This window comes from Micromys minutus, assembly GCF_963924665.1.
Source record: "Micromys minutus genome assembly, chromosome: 2".
NCBI classification, from domain to species: domain Eukaryota; kingdom Metazoa; phylum Chordata; class Mammalia; order Rodentia; family Muridae; genus Micromys; species Micromys minutus.
In genome coordinates this window covers 2,056,304-2,071,408 of record NC_137971.1, presented here as the reverse complement: position 1 = coordinate 2,071,408, position 15,105 = coordinate 2,056,304, and the positions used below count along the sequence as shown (strand labels likewise).

Sequence of the window (15,105 nt, the reverse complement as noted above, 5' to 3'; positions counted from 1 at the left end):
GTCTGTCCTGGTATATCATCTCTTTTGTCCTGCTGACTTGTAGGGCCTTCAAAGACCTCTCTTATCTTCCAGTTCCTAAGAAAAGTCAGCTGCTTTGGAACATCAAAAAGAACCAGGGACCAGACCCACCCCCATTTTAGGTGCTAGCCCAGTGCCCCGGGCATCCTGGGATGGATTAAGTGATTAGTGAGAATTTCTCTAAAGCTGTTAGATAAACTCGAAGAATGTCCCAAATTAGCAAAGCAAATAGCTCCACTCCCACTTTTGAGGAGCCAACCTTGGCAAAATGTCAGCCACTTAAGTATGGTCGTTATTTTACTTGGTTCTTCTAGGATGGTCCCTGTCTGCTGTGGTTTCCCTCAGAGTGGGTAGTTGGCATTCTTGTGCAGGGCTGGCCTCTGCTCGTGCACATCAGATGCCTCCAAATGTCACACCTGTAGGTGAAACCCAAGCAGAACAGGGCAAATGTGATGCTGTTCTGAGAGCTCTGGAGCATTTCTGCATGAGTCTGATGGTCTTCCGATCCTGCAGTATGTAACATCAGAATCACCACCACTGGGTCAGGATGGTAAACTGTTTATTTATCTTTAAATAGGCTTATATGAAGAGCACAGTTTTTCTTCCTTTCAAGAGGATTCTACTACCTCAATGGCTGAGGAAACTCTTGGGCCCCTGGATTCCATCTTCCCCACAGAGGTTCCAGAGGAATCAGCTAAAGCGTGAGCCTCATGGGGCTGGACTCCCAGGACACAGTCACACATGTGTGTAGGCTGGCTAGTGTGGAGTGTGTCCACTGATTTATATAAATGAGCATAATCACCAGCATGTGCACGGGTTTCTTTCCATTTCACTGTCCAGTAAAACACATATCTGGGGGTTTTGCCTGTTGTTGGTGAGTGTTGGTTCACAGCCATCTTGCCATGGGGACACTTCCTTCTGAAGGTCACAATCTAACTTCATTAGAGACCAGTGTATTTCGATACCAGGTCCACATACCCATGCATACGTCTTACCCCTCACAAATCGGAGCCTCGAGAACCGAAAGTCTGTTTCCCTGAGTAGCTCCCAGTGCCATGCAGGCATCCTTTGATTTTGTTTCTCTTGGGCATCTGTGCTAACCACAGGTGCTTTGCCTAGTCACCTACATGCACCAAGCATCAAGGACTGCCTTGTCTGCAGCGACACTTCCATCTTGGCGTCCGGCACTTGACTGCCTTTCCCCACCCCTCTAACATTTTCAACATCCTGGTATTATTTTGTTTTTGCTACATCCCTTTAGGAACGAAAGAGGGGTTAACTTAATAAAAACACTCGTCAATGAATGTTCTTGCCACCATTCAGTGTCCTCTTACACCACAGCCCCAAGAAACAAGCAGCAAGTGGCTAGCACAATCGATGTGACAGATGTTCCTCCTCTCTGAGCCAGTGCTAGGCTTTTAGTAAATATTCAAACACAGAGAGCATGGTGAAGTTCTTTACATTGTCCTGCTGTTTGCTCGGCAAGCTGGAACCAGGGCCAACTGTACCTAAAGACTGGGTAGGTTGCACAGGCCGGGCCTGCAGCAGAATTTTTCCATTTGGGGCTTGGTCTGTTTGAGGAGAACGGAGAAAGGCGAGCCTCCCCTCAGACCTGTGATTTGAGGTTGGAGCATGGTGTAGGGGAGTGGCTGGTCAGCGTCACCACACGCTTGGGAAAACGTGTCACAGTCTGTAGTGGTCCCTGTCTCTCCAGACACTTAAGGACACACAGCGGGGACAAGGGGAAATGCAAAGGAACATCTATTTTAAAGGCAGGATGGATAAGACAAGTGGTTCACCTGGATTTAGCACTGTTTCCTGCTCACGCATGCCACGACTACACCTTGGGATGAATCTAACTAAGCAATGAAGCCACAACAAAATAACTGACCAGGTCAGCACCGTAATGCCAGCCCAGAATGCACCCTGCTCACAGTAGCTCACCCGTGGGAAGGGACCTTTCCTAGAGGGCTTTCCTTGTCATTTACTTGCCCTCACGTTTATGCATGCTCTCCCTCCAGCCCTCCCCAACTTTCCCTTGCTCATAAAGTAGATAATATTATCTATAAGGAGATGAGAGATGACAGTGGCTGGCAGAAGGAGAGACAGACGTGAAGCCGTTGACATGTGTGTACCAACAAGTGGGTTACGTACCCTCCACAACCTGGAGGAAATCGATCCATGCGTTGTGGGTCTTTGCAGAAGCACTCCCTGATGAGTTTAGGACTGGGGTACAGGCTATCACTTGCCCGACATACAACCTACAGTGGCCTGAGAATCACGCTTACCTTCCCACACGTGATAACCCTTTCACTGTCCACAAAGGAAGGAAGGAGTTACTTGGCCAAGACATAACACCCCATTTAACTCAGAGCAACCCGGTTGGGTGCTGGCAGCCCTGGCAACTCTGTCAGCAGATGTCCCAGAGCTTGAATATTGCTCTCATGGTAGCTTGTGTAGGACTCCCTCAGACAGAAAGGCTGTTAGTAAAGCACAAAGGATCTGCATGCCTCTGCTCACTGTGGCTATACATGTATCAGAACTAGTCAAGAGAACTAGAGCAGAGAGGCCTGATTCATACTGTCCAAGCTGAACGAATGCCCAATAGAGAAAAGAAAAGCAGCCCCTCCCAACTGTACAATGGCACGTGAGCCGGGTACAGAGGAGAAGCCTTCTGTGCACACAGCTAAGAGCTTACCTTGGAGTTAGCAAGTCACCAGGCAAAGGGCAGAACCCTAAAGCTGAGGTGAAAATAGAAAACCGGTAGGGAAAAGGTGAGCAAAAGCCCACATCAAATACTCACTTACATACCTCAGTCCTTGGCAAAGCTTTGTGGTCACAGGGAAGGAAAAGCGCATTTTTCACCCGCATGAAAAGGAAAGTGCTTTCAAAATACCAGGTCCAGCCGGTACATCTCACCCAGCGGTTAACTTCTACTGGAAGTAAAGCTGCTTTTAAACCTCGTTAGTACGTCCCTATGTGTGATGACGTAATGTGGAACCGCAGTGTGCCTGTCTTCACCGCCCTAGAAGTGTATGAGACACAGCAACCTCTCACTGGCAGGCTGAAGAAGCATCACACTGCCTTTTCATTGGGAGAGGCGAGGCGGGCTCTGTGTGTGGCTGGGGAGGTCGCTCAGGGGTGGAAGGCTTGACAGAATCCCGTGCCCATCATAGGAAATGAGAAATAAAGAAACAAGGTGTCTCTCTAGGTTGAAGAACTCCAGCATGTCAACAACCACAGCCAGCCCTTAATGAGAAACTGTCCTGTGTCCCTTTTAATGTGTTGAGGAGATTTCAAATCATAGCACAACCCATTTTAAACATCAACCTGCCTGTAGTTAGCGTATTGTCTAGCAGTTTTAGTCAGGGAAGCACACGGTTGAAAAAAAAATCACATTTTAATTCCCCATGAGTAAACTGACAGGGGTATAAGATCAGCACGGACAGACAGGGAAAATAGTCAAGCCCAGTGAACCTACAGAAAGAGAATTGTCCCCAAGTCGAGGAAGTGTCTTCACCTGCCTTCCCACCTCCCCAGGCCCACGCTAGTAGCACACGTGCAAAAATACAATGGGATACAGCTACTGCAATTGTTACTATGTTTTCTTTTGCCCTCAGGTGTGGAGCACCTGACAGCTACATGCTGAGTCATGCTAACAAAACTAAGCCTTTCGATTTCCTTAATAATAAAATTACCATTACTGAATCATTATCATAAAAAGTGCACTCAAGTACATTACCACTTATTTTAAATAAACACCAATTTTGAAACAATCAACTTTGAAAACCTGCATAAGTTTTTTTTTTTCTTCTTCTTAAATCCCTGATTACATTTCTATTTATTCACGGTGGTAGTCTGAAACATTATGTTTTTAGAAACTACCACTTAATTTCCTCTAAAAAAAAAAAACCAAACAAACAAAAAACAAAACAAGAAAAGACCCATGTAGTATAGTTCCTCAGTGAAGGAAGAAAAACAATGTGTGCTTCTCTCTTATCTTCACTGTACACAAGAGCTGGTGTAAAATATGGTACATGAACGTGTGAGAAAACACAGTTAACTTGTGGAACAGAACATGTAGCTTACTGAGGCAGCCCTGTTAAAATTCAAGGTTTGAGCATCTGTCCAAGCCAATTCTGTTGAGGCCACCAGCATATTACCCCTGAAGGACCCTGTAAACCTTGGGCACAGGGTCATGTTTTCCACACAATAGTCAACTGTGCTCAACTAAGAGACCATGATGCCACCTCCTGAGCTCAGAGATGGATGGTCTCATACACCCTACAAAAATGGAGACACTGCCATCCAGACTGCTGCAGTTTCCCATCAGAAGACCAGACCCCAAAGAGAGACTCCTCCAGGTCTTCTTTTCTTTATATGGAGTCTTGCTATGTGACCCAAACTAAAGCTCAGGCTCAAGTGATCGTCTTGCTGTCTTCTCCCATGTGCCCGTGGATAATTGTTACGTTTGGTGGTCTCCATTTATCCAGTTACTAGCAACCACCTTGAATTTTCCCAGGAATAATTTGATGAGTGGTATACATGTTCCCTGTAAAGACACCAACATCTGACTCCGTCTCAGGGGAGTCTTACTTCATATAGAAACTAGAAAGAACCCTTCCCCCTGTAAAGAGTAAAAACTACCCAGAAGATGCATTTTGCTAAACAGCTTACTTATGTTTATAATTGCTACTTACAAAGTGATACCAGCAAAGAAGTATGTGGCCAGAACAAAGGAATGTCCCAACAGTTCTTGACAATACACACAGATGAACCTCGTACTCATTGAGAAGGCCCTGCAAACACACCAGCCTCTGGCTTCAGATCAGCAGTTGGAACTGTCTGTCTCTCCCGTTTTTCCACCGCTGTCTTCTCTGTATTCTGATTGTGTTTCTCCTTCCACCTCCTTGCATTGGGTTGGGTCTTTCTCAGCAGCCTGGTCTTTGGTTTGGGGCTCATGTGTGGAAACAGGATCTAAAACTACAACTGGCTCAGCTTGGTTTTCACTGCCCACACATTTTCTCCTGTATCCACCGTTACTGGGAGGCCTGTGGGAAGATAGTCAAATAGAAAAGTAACTAAGCAGAAGAAAGAAAACACTTGACTTTCAGATTCCAAGATTCAGAAAAATAACAAGAAATGGTTCTAAGTCTAACTGACATGCACAATGTATGAGTCTTTGGAATGCCAGCCATTAAAAAAAGAAGAAGAAGAAAGCAGCAGCAGATATATCTAATTACGTAATAGGAGCAGAGGGCCAGGAAAGAGAAAGCAGTCAAAGCCATTAACTATGGAAGTGAATCGTCAGCCACACCTACCTGCTTAATTGCTCTCTCCTTTAGGAAGTACACAGCCCCTGGTTCCACTCTGCAATCCCAAACACTGCCCAGCTGCTGCCTTTGTCCCACCAGCCTATCTTAGAGACAAGGAGCCAGGCTAGGCTCCCTCTTGCCCCAGAACAGCTGTTTGCAGCTTAGCTGCGAGTTGCAGGGATCATCCTGGCTCAGTGAAGGACAGATGAGAGTGGTAACCAGCTGTGCCTACCACAGCCATTACCACCCAGGAGGGAGACCTGACTTCAGGAGGTGGGTAGAGGAAACGTCTGAGGAGAGCACTCAGGGAATGGGGTCCAACACCGGACACCAAGCATCCAGGAACTTTCCGAACCATGAGAACTTGGTTTTTGAGAAGTTTCTTTTAGAATTTTTTTTAAGTAGTTTCCTTTCCCTCAGAAGTTGCCTTCTGATGCAAGAAGCTTTTGTTTTTCACGCCAGGCAGGCAACAAAGTTTCCTTGTGGGAACAGAGGTGTTCTTCAGACATACACTCTTGCCTCTTCCTCTCAGAAGTAGTGGTCAGCACCCATCCTGGGAAGGTTTCAGAATGCAGGGCTTGCCTAGAGGAAACGCAGCAGCTGCAGTGGTTAGGACCAAAGCTCTCAGGACCATTCTGGTCTTCCCAGCCAATGGCCAACTCCAGGATGAGACTTTCACCCCAGAGAACCAATTATTAGCAGTGAGTCAGGACATGGCAGGCCCACCTGATATGTGATGGAGAGTTACCGCTTAGCGCCTGCTCACTGATTTACCTGCCCAGACCTTTGCCAGGCACTGATTCCCACTGGCCTGCCTTTTTGAGCATGTCAGATGGTAAGCTAGTTTCTCTCTGACGCCCGGTGTTCCTCCTTTTCTGAACTCAGCACAGCTAATTAGATGTTTGTCTCTCTGATGACATATGGGACAGGGACTGTTGAATTTTGTCTAAGACTCTGCCCCCAGCACCCACATAGATCATGTGCAAAGTAAAAGCATGAATAAATAAATAATAGCAGAACTGGAGAAGACTCAGAGTGAAAGCTTGGGTGAGGGCGGAGCTGGAGGTCTCATCTGTACATGGAAGCAAAACAAGCCATCTATTATAGAAGGTGGCCTGCGTGACCTGCTCACAAGGCACAGAAGCCTACAGCCAAATGCCTGCACGACATTCTCTGACTGGCAGGTCGTATTAAAGACACAAGGGAGTGGCAGACAGAAGGACGGACACAACAGAGACCATGATGTCACTGTCCATCTACCTTAGTCCATGAAACATTTCTCACAACACCCGCCACTATGTCCTAGAGGTGGTTGAGGTGTCATTTTCCTGGTAGTACCTGTTTCAACCTGCTCTGGTCCAGGCAACATCAGAAAAAGCAGAGCCACCTGAAAGAGCTGTTAACAGGAATTAGACTCTGGGCAACAGAGGACAGTGTGCGAGTTGGCCATCTATCTCCGATGTACGAGGACAGGCATTCTGGCAGCTGAAAGGCAAGCTAGCTGTAAACCAGCAGAGACTGAGGACAAACTAGAGACACATCTTTCTCTGACAAAGGCCCATCAGGCTGATGCACCTGCCTCCACAGGACAGGCTAAGCTCTACCACACAGAGCCTGCGCATGCATCCGAGTTGGGAAGCTGGCAAGCTGGAGAAAAAGCTGGGAGTAACCGCAGAACTGACCCACAGGCCAACCACTGCCACATGAGTCAGCACATTCTGCCCTTCATAAGCTATCTCAGATAAGGTACACATGAGCCTTCTCAGGGTCAAAGAAAAATGTCATTAAAACATCATTATCTCACGGATACCTCATCTCATGGCAAACGAAATCCTGGCAACAAGCATATGGAGAGTCCCAGGAGGTGAAGCTGCAGCTTAGCGTAGGCTCAGGTGAAAGTCACATGGAGGTCTGCCCGTCAGCTCCAGTTAGCTTGCTTGCCAGCCCGCTGCTGTTGCCAGCCACCATGTTGGAAGCATGCAAAGGAGTGAGTGACTGCCACTGGTCCATACCAACCTCCGTTGCTCCCGTGAACTACTGTGGGCGTTTTCATGGATGTTTTAACATCTCCTAGCTGTCTTCATCGGCTGGGAATTAGAGCTCTCCAGGAATTGCTTTCAGCATCCTGTGGCAGCAACACACAGGCTGATTGATCTGAAAACTTAAAAATCTTGGGCTGTCTATCTGTCCTCAAGCCAGCCACTCATCTGCAGACTAACTTGAGAACTTGCCGGCAGCCTAGCTGGAGAACGCCACAGTTGCCTCCACTGAACTAGGCATGGTGGAGACTAGCCACTCCCTTGGAACCCCAGGGCAAGACAGACAGAAGAGCGGCCATCTATCCAAACTGCCCTTTTCTAGATGGTGACAGTTCTGTGTGCAGAGAGGGAGAACCGGTCCTAAGAGCATGTTACTCCTGAGTGGCAGAGCCAGTTCAGGAGGCTGAGCAGCCTCCTTCCCTCCTCCTCTAGGACTGATCGATTTTCCAAATATAACACTGGTGACACATGGTAATCTGTGAACATTTTTACTAGTTTATTCCCAATGTTTCCATCTGCAACTTTCAGATCAACACTGTCTTTCAGAGGACAATGCTTAACCCTCAAGCTTCCTGGTTTGATATCACTAGATCCTTTCCTGATTCCCTGGGGAGCTTCTCAAAGCTCCTTTTAGAACCAGAAACCTTCTTCCTGGGCTCCATGATATCATGGTGGTAAACTTGACAGGAGACAAGCCTCAGAGTACGCCCTTGGAGCAATTATTTAGACTAAGTTAATTAATGTGGGAAGACCCACCCTGAATGTGGGCGGCACCATTTCCTATGCTTGTATCCAGGACTGAAGAGTAGAAAGGACTAACTTGTAGCATTCATTGTTGATTCATCACTATGGATACAATGTGCAATGTGGTAGCTGCCTTGACCTACAGCTATCAGGTCTTCCCTGCCACAGTGGACTGATGTACCATCACACTGTCAGTCAGAACCAACACTTTCCCCCTTAAGATGCCTTTGTCAGAATATTTTATCCTAGCAACATAAAAGGCAACTAATACATTCCCAACCCTCTGGGGACAGTACCAAGAACCTAGGCTGCTGTTCAAGGAAGCCATGTAGGTCTAGAGGTTTGAACCCAACAAAAAGTTCAAGCAGTAGTGCCATAGGGGCCTGGTCTATGTTGCCTACATCTACCTCTTTCTTCAATGCATCTGAGGACAGTGACTACAGATAAGCAATTAAAGTCCATACTCATAAAAGAGCCAATGGCAGCCTTTCTCCCGATGCAGCAGAATCTGTAAAGCAGAACTGCTGAGTCATGGAGAAATAGGAAGGCTATGCAGTCGGTCCGGCGCCTTCCCTTTCAGAACAAGTAAAAAAAAAACAACCCATCATCCACCGACATACGGAACTTGCCGTCAGTAGCCTCTGGAGCTACCCATGATCCATTCTAACAGACCTTCTTCAGGGGTCATTTCGGATCATGTGCTCAGTGGTGGTTTCAAGGCAACTATACTCTCCCAAACTCTTCCAAACCCTTGCCAAAGCAAGCCAATTAAAAAGAATTCAAGATCTTAACCTACAACTCTATTTCAACTGACAGTGGAGAGCCAAAGCAAGGGCCTCCCTTGCTGGTAAAAGAAAGACATGACTCCAAACCACACTGGTGCAAGGAAAATCAGAAGCTTTGCCGTTTCACCGAAGCTGAACTTGGTAAAGAGATTCGGTCTTTCTCAGACTGTCACAGGGGACAGAAGCAAAGCATTCAGTGTCCCTCCCCCCTCCCCCCCCCAAAAAACCTTGTCATTGTTTGCATTCAATGAAATTCCTTTCAAAATCAACTTTCCACATCCCAATTATATTCAACAACATTCTAGCTAACATTTCTGCTGCAATTCAAATTAACTAATGCCCCAAAGAGCCCCTAATCGACATGGTTCTGAGCTCAATTGAATACAATCAAAGCTCAGGAAATGAAGGGGGGAATGCTTATTTCATGCAAATTCTGAATATCACTCAAGCTTAATTTTACTGATAATATAAAGGTGGGACATTTTGAACATTACAGAGAATGAAACCTTTAAGCGGTGAGAGTTATTTTATAAAATGCTACCTCTGAAAAGCTGATTGCCCAACAGTATAAAAACGGTTTGAGGCATAAATGCCAAGTTCATTTCTATTTCACTTCTGAGGTAACTATCTTTCAAATCGCAACAGCTGGACTATTTCACACAGTCTGGTGAATCACAGTGTAGCGCTTCTCTGGTCTCCCAGTGGGATGTCTGCATTAGTCTGTGGCAGCCATCCAACAAATGACGTACAGTGGCCGGTCTGAACTCTGTTTCATTTACAATAAAAAACGGATAAAACCAGAATCATATTTGCCACCTTCAAGGATGGAAAATGGAAAGATTTAAATTTGTCTTTATAAAGTAGTTTTCTGGGAAAACTCCAAAGAGGAAGTCGGTTTCTGTTTCCCTAGTGCAAAAATGAGCCACAGCGAGCAGAGTGTAGGGAACCAGCTTTAACTAGCCTCACCAAAGCTGATGTTCACTGTTTCTTTCAGAAACTCTTGAATTTTTTTTTCAGAGCTTTTCATGTTCCAGTCCAAAACTTCAAAAACATTACATTCCAAACATAAGCTGAGCATTTCTAATCGCTATCAAATCTTGTGCCGAGGTAGAACAAAGCTCAGTAGCTTTGGCTTTGTGTACTTCTTTTAAAACTGTATTTTAGCCAAAGGACTGTATCGGTTGGTCAGTCTGACTCTGCTTTTATTTGTGGGAAGAGAGACTTAGAGTACAGAAAATGTTCCGTGCGTCCGGATTAGCCAGAGTCCCTTTGTCACAGGTAACAATGGCTGAGGAAAGCCCCTGTGCCCACATCCAGGAAATTTACTTTAGTGTTTTAGGTGCCATACCGTTTACATCATAAACCACGGTGGTCCCTTTCAAGGCTGAACCAACTGTTTCCTCTGCTAGTGCCAGCTAGACCAAAGACAATTTATAGATTCTGTTCCTGGACAGCCTTCACTGGAAAAGCCATGTAGGCAGCACATGAACTCACTACAAAGTACTCATGACACTTTCTTTTTGGCTGCTGGGTTGTTTAAATATATATGTATATATGTATATATATATTTGTATAGATTTTAGTCTTTATGAAAATTCATTTAGATCACAGGTATTTAAAAATGAAATATCATTTACAAGAAATATGTTAAAAGACATATATATAGTCTTCCACAGAAGTCTCCAGCGTTAACACTGGTTCCTTTAAAATCAGTGGTGCACAGTGTGCATTTTCATAGGTGTGCATTTTAAGTTCTTTTTTTCCAATTTACTATATTTTATACGTCAAACTTTTCAGACAGGAGTCACAGGAATTCAGTATGTCACCTTTTGTATACTTCCATGACATGATAAAGTATATTTCAAGTGAAATGTGTTTTATCTGGGTTAAGAAGTTTGGCTCACTTATCTCAGGATCTGAAATTGCTTTTCTAGTCTTGGCAGTTACTTTCATTTCAATTAAAACAAAACTCCACTCTACCTCATGAAACACAAATAAAAGGAAACATAAATACTGTTAAGAAATGTTTTTTTTTTAAAAAAAAAAAAAAAAAAAAAAAAAAAAAAAAAAACCTACAAAGTACCACAGGCAATTTGCAGAAATGATACATTTTAGACAAAGTCCTATAAAATCCGAGCCCTTGTAACTGAAAGCAAACATTAAGAGGCAATTAATTCTTCAAGAGAATGGAGAATTACTCAGTAGCCCTTTAGCAGTAATTTTGAGATTTACTCAACGGTATTTTACCAGTCATTTTTTTTCACTAGGTGTAATACATCCTGAACAATTAATCTGGAAGAAGTTGCTGTCTGTACAGCCCCTCAGAACACAGAGACAATACTGACCGCTGACCTTTCCGGCAGTCCACAGGATAACTCCTTGGGAGGGAGAAGAAAAGACCAAGGGGGGGGGGATCTCAGCTTCCAGAGCATCTAGTTGTTCGGCTAATTTTGTTGTTAAAACTTAATTGTCCATGTACCGGCACACACACGGGGCTCCATTGTGGTCCTGCTCTGTGGAACAGAGCTGTTTCCTGCAGTGTCCGTACACAATTCAGCAGTGCTAAGATTACAGCTGAGCGCCCAGCAAATCCTTTAATTGTATAAGAGCATCAGATTAAGCAGGAACGTCCATGCAGCTCATTCTGCTAGTAGACTCTTCTCAGAAATAAATGGTTAAATGTTTACTAAGTATGGGAAGCTACCCTTCTCCACAATCTCCTTCTCTTCAATGCAGAGCACACACACACACACACACACACACACACACACACAATACACACACAACACATACACCAAACACACCACCCCCACACTCAACACACACAAACACACAATACTCACACACAACATATGCACAAACACACAACACAAACACACACACACACACACATACTCCCATGCACACACCCCAGAAAAAAACAGGGGAAAGTAGGTGATGAAGAACTGGAGGACAGAAAGTAACCAGAAGAAAGCATACCCCTCTCACCACAGGAACCGTAAACTTCCCTAGCTTTCATTTGGATAAAAGGTTGACCCAAGAAATGGGTCTGAAGAAATGGTTACTTGGCCAACAAAACAAACCCATGTCCCATGGAGACAGATGCTAGAGAGGAAGATTTATTGCAAAGTTGATACAAAAGTAAGTTTAAGAATAGAAAGGTTAATTCCTGAACATATTTCAGAACATATTTCAGACTCTCTGTCTCCAATTGTGAAAACCAGTGCTTTTCCAATCCATTTTCCAACATTAGATTTACACTGGAATAAATAAAATTGAGGAGGTGAGCGAGAGGTCAAACAATGATTAAAAACTCAATCCTATTTTTAATTAAAAACTTGAAAGGCATTTAGATTTCTTTTTTCTGTCACTGAAAGGTTTGACTGGTCACACCAACCAAGATACGTCTAAAATTTCTCTTTTATCAGCTCCCCTCTACCATTCAAAAGATGGCTCAGACATGGTGAACTCTTGCTAGAATAAATCTGCATGGGGCCAAATGTTACAGGTATTTAGAGATACCACAGATCTGGAAATTAAATGTAAATTAAAAATTTTTTAAAATGCCTTCAATAGAAAAGAACACTTTCCTATTGAAAGTGAAGCCCTATAATTGCTACATGGGTTTGTGGCTTTCTTTCTTTTTTTTTAATTCTCCAAGGGCACAAAGTGACCTGTGTTGAACCTCTGAAACAAAAAAAGCAAGCTAACTGCCTGCCTGGTGCTTCAAAGGGATATTTAAAAGAACTTGAAACTTCCAGTCTGGGCTTCGAAGAGCAGGGTGCATTAGAAATGTGTTGAGTAGAAATGACTTAAGAGAAGAAGGGTACTCGGGGAAATTGCTGTCTCTCGCTCCACTGTCGTGGAACTGAGTCCCTTCCACAAGTACTCATCCTCAGTACAAAGTTTTGAATGAAAAGTCACCATAGGGGTTGACTACCGGTTACCCTAACTCAATGGAGGATGCTCACCCTCTGGAAAATAATTAGTAGAAACTGTGAACATCGCATAAAACCAGCAGAGCCATTTCCATTTGAGGCTGAAGGGGAAGCAAAGTAGGGCTAATGGCAGGTCCTCACACCTCTGCTTGGATTGTGGGACAGAAGCCTACGATATCCATCCAGCTTGTCCCCCATTCAGAAGACACATTTGTTCCCTCGCTTTACTACCAAGACAAGCAACGTGTTATACACAGCAGTTTGCCTTCAGATTACCACAGCGTGTTCCCATTTCTTAACTGATGCCCCTTTCTGGCCCCTTCTCAGAGTCAGACATATTCAATGTATAAATGTATTTGATTGAAAAGAATGAAGTACTCCCAGCAAGCCTAAAACACCTAGACCAGCAAGCAAGTGGATAAATAAATAAATGAGTGAATAAACAGATAAAACATGTAAAGAAGGGCTGGGGACATGGCTCAGGAGGTATTTTCTATGCAAGCAGGAGGGTCCCAGTTCAAATCCTTAGACTCGGGTAGGAGGCTGTGAATGCTGTGTGTGCCTGTGACCCTAGGACCTTGCTGGCTAGCCAGCCTGGTTGAAATAGTGACCTTCTGATTCGATGAGGAAGTAGGTTGGAAAGTAATAGGGTGGGAAGTAATAGAAGATATTCAATATCCTTCTCTGGCCTCTGCAGGCACATGCACCAACACACACATTCACACATACACACACATACCACACACACTCACACATACACACCACACACATTCACACACACATTCACACACACACCACACACACACACACACACACACACACTCATATACACACACGTACACATACACACACACACACACACACACACACACAGATGCCCTTTTATTGGAGGCATGGAAAAAATTATCTTCCCAATTATTATTTAAGACAGCTTTGCTGATCAACTTGGGTGTTTCAGAATGCTTTGTGCTTCTGGGTAACACTAGGGCCTTCCTATCGCTTGGGAGAGACTTAGGAAGATGATAGAAACAAAAAGGAAAGCTGATGCCATCCGAGGGTGTATCAGTGTGATAGGATGTGCACAGAACAGGCCCCAAGGAGAGACACAGTTGCAGTGAGCACTTCCTACCAGGGAGAGCACATCAGCCTTCTCGCTGCCTTTCCCTAACCATTACTGCCCTAAGCGCAGTCTGCTGGGGTTTGAAGGACATGAGCTTTGAAGGAAGAATTTAAAGTTATCTGACCCAACTATCTATCAGAAGCACAATTCTGGGCAATCTGTTTAGCTCATCGAACCTCCGTTTCTCCTGTACAAAACCTGTAGGCTTGGGATGACTACAAAGAACATGTGAAAAGAGCCAGCTTCATAAATGTTGGTGACTAAACACGGATGAAGGAAATCCCAGAATCCTCAGTCCCCCACTGGAAAATGGTTTCAGCACCCATAGTCCCCACCTGTCCACACATACGTCCTGCTGGCTAAAGTTTGGGCACACTCCTCTCCACGTGTGCTACTCTAGTGTGAATACCTATTGATAAAGAGATTACACACACATGATTAAGTGGTGTGGGATTCCCCCAAAACAATGTTTTTCCAGTTCGACCTACATGTATCCACTGGGAACATTGAATTTACACATTGTGTTGACCACAGAGTCAAAACGTTTGGGACACCCTGCACCAGGATTCAGATGGACGACATGGCCACCCAAATAGGTATTTTGGGATCTCATATTCACTGTTGAGCTTATACTCCTATTTCTGAAATACTGATCGATTACCCACCTTTTATTATCTATACCACATGGGATGAGGAACCCTAGGTGGTGAATAAAGGCTGCAGTCTAACTGTAGAGCACAGTGCTCTCCTGGACATGTGTAAGCCATTGTACAGGTGATGGTTATTTTTAAAAGCCTGATCCAATTTCCAAAGCCAAAGTTTTATAAACATATGTTAAATACATAGTGGTAATGTATTAAAATAGACATTGTGTTTTTGTTGATACAACTGATATTAATTCTCTTACTGGATTAGTAGAGGGTTTCTGAGGCCATGTCCACTTCTCAACTCCTTTCTCTAACTGGAAATAAACAGTCAGAGAGGGTTGTCAGTTCCTTGTGTGGCCAGGTATCTCCAACCTAAATATATTTAAACATGTTTGAGGGAACAGTTGCAGAAGTGGACCAAGCAGGTGGCCCTAAGAGTATCAGCTGCTAAAGACAAACCATTTCATTTGGATGTAACTTCGGAAGAAGTGTTTAAAAA

The 15,105-nt window shown here is 44.4% G+C and overlaps 1 protein-coding gene across 1 annotated transcript in view; it reads right to left on the bottom strand.

Moving 5' to 3' along the window:
* Positions 1–3,930: 3,930 nt before the first annotated feature.
* Positions 3,931–15,105, bottom strand: part of SHTN1 (shootin 1) — a gene marked incomplete at its 5' end in the record, with an annotated part of 105,197 nt that continues 94,022 nt past the window's right edge. The window contains one exon of the mRNA XM_080911736.1: positions 3,931–5,069. Within this exon, the coding sequence (XP_080767862.1) occupies positions 4,847–5,069 (223 nt within the window). The 3' untranslated portion in view covers positions 3,931–4,846. The remainder of the gene's footprint in view (positions 5,070–15,105) is intronic.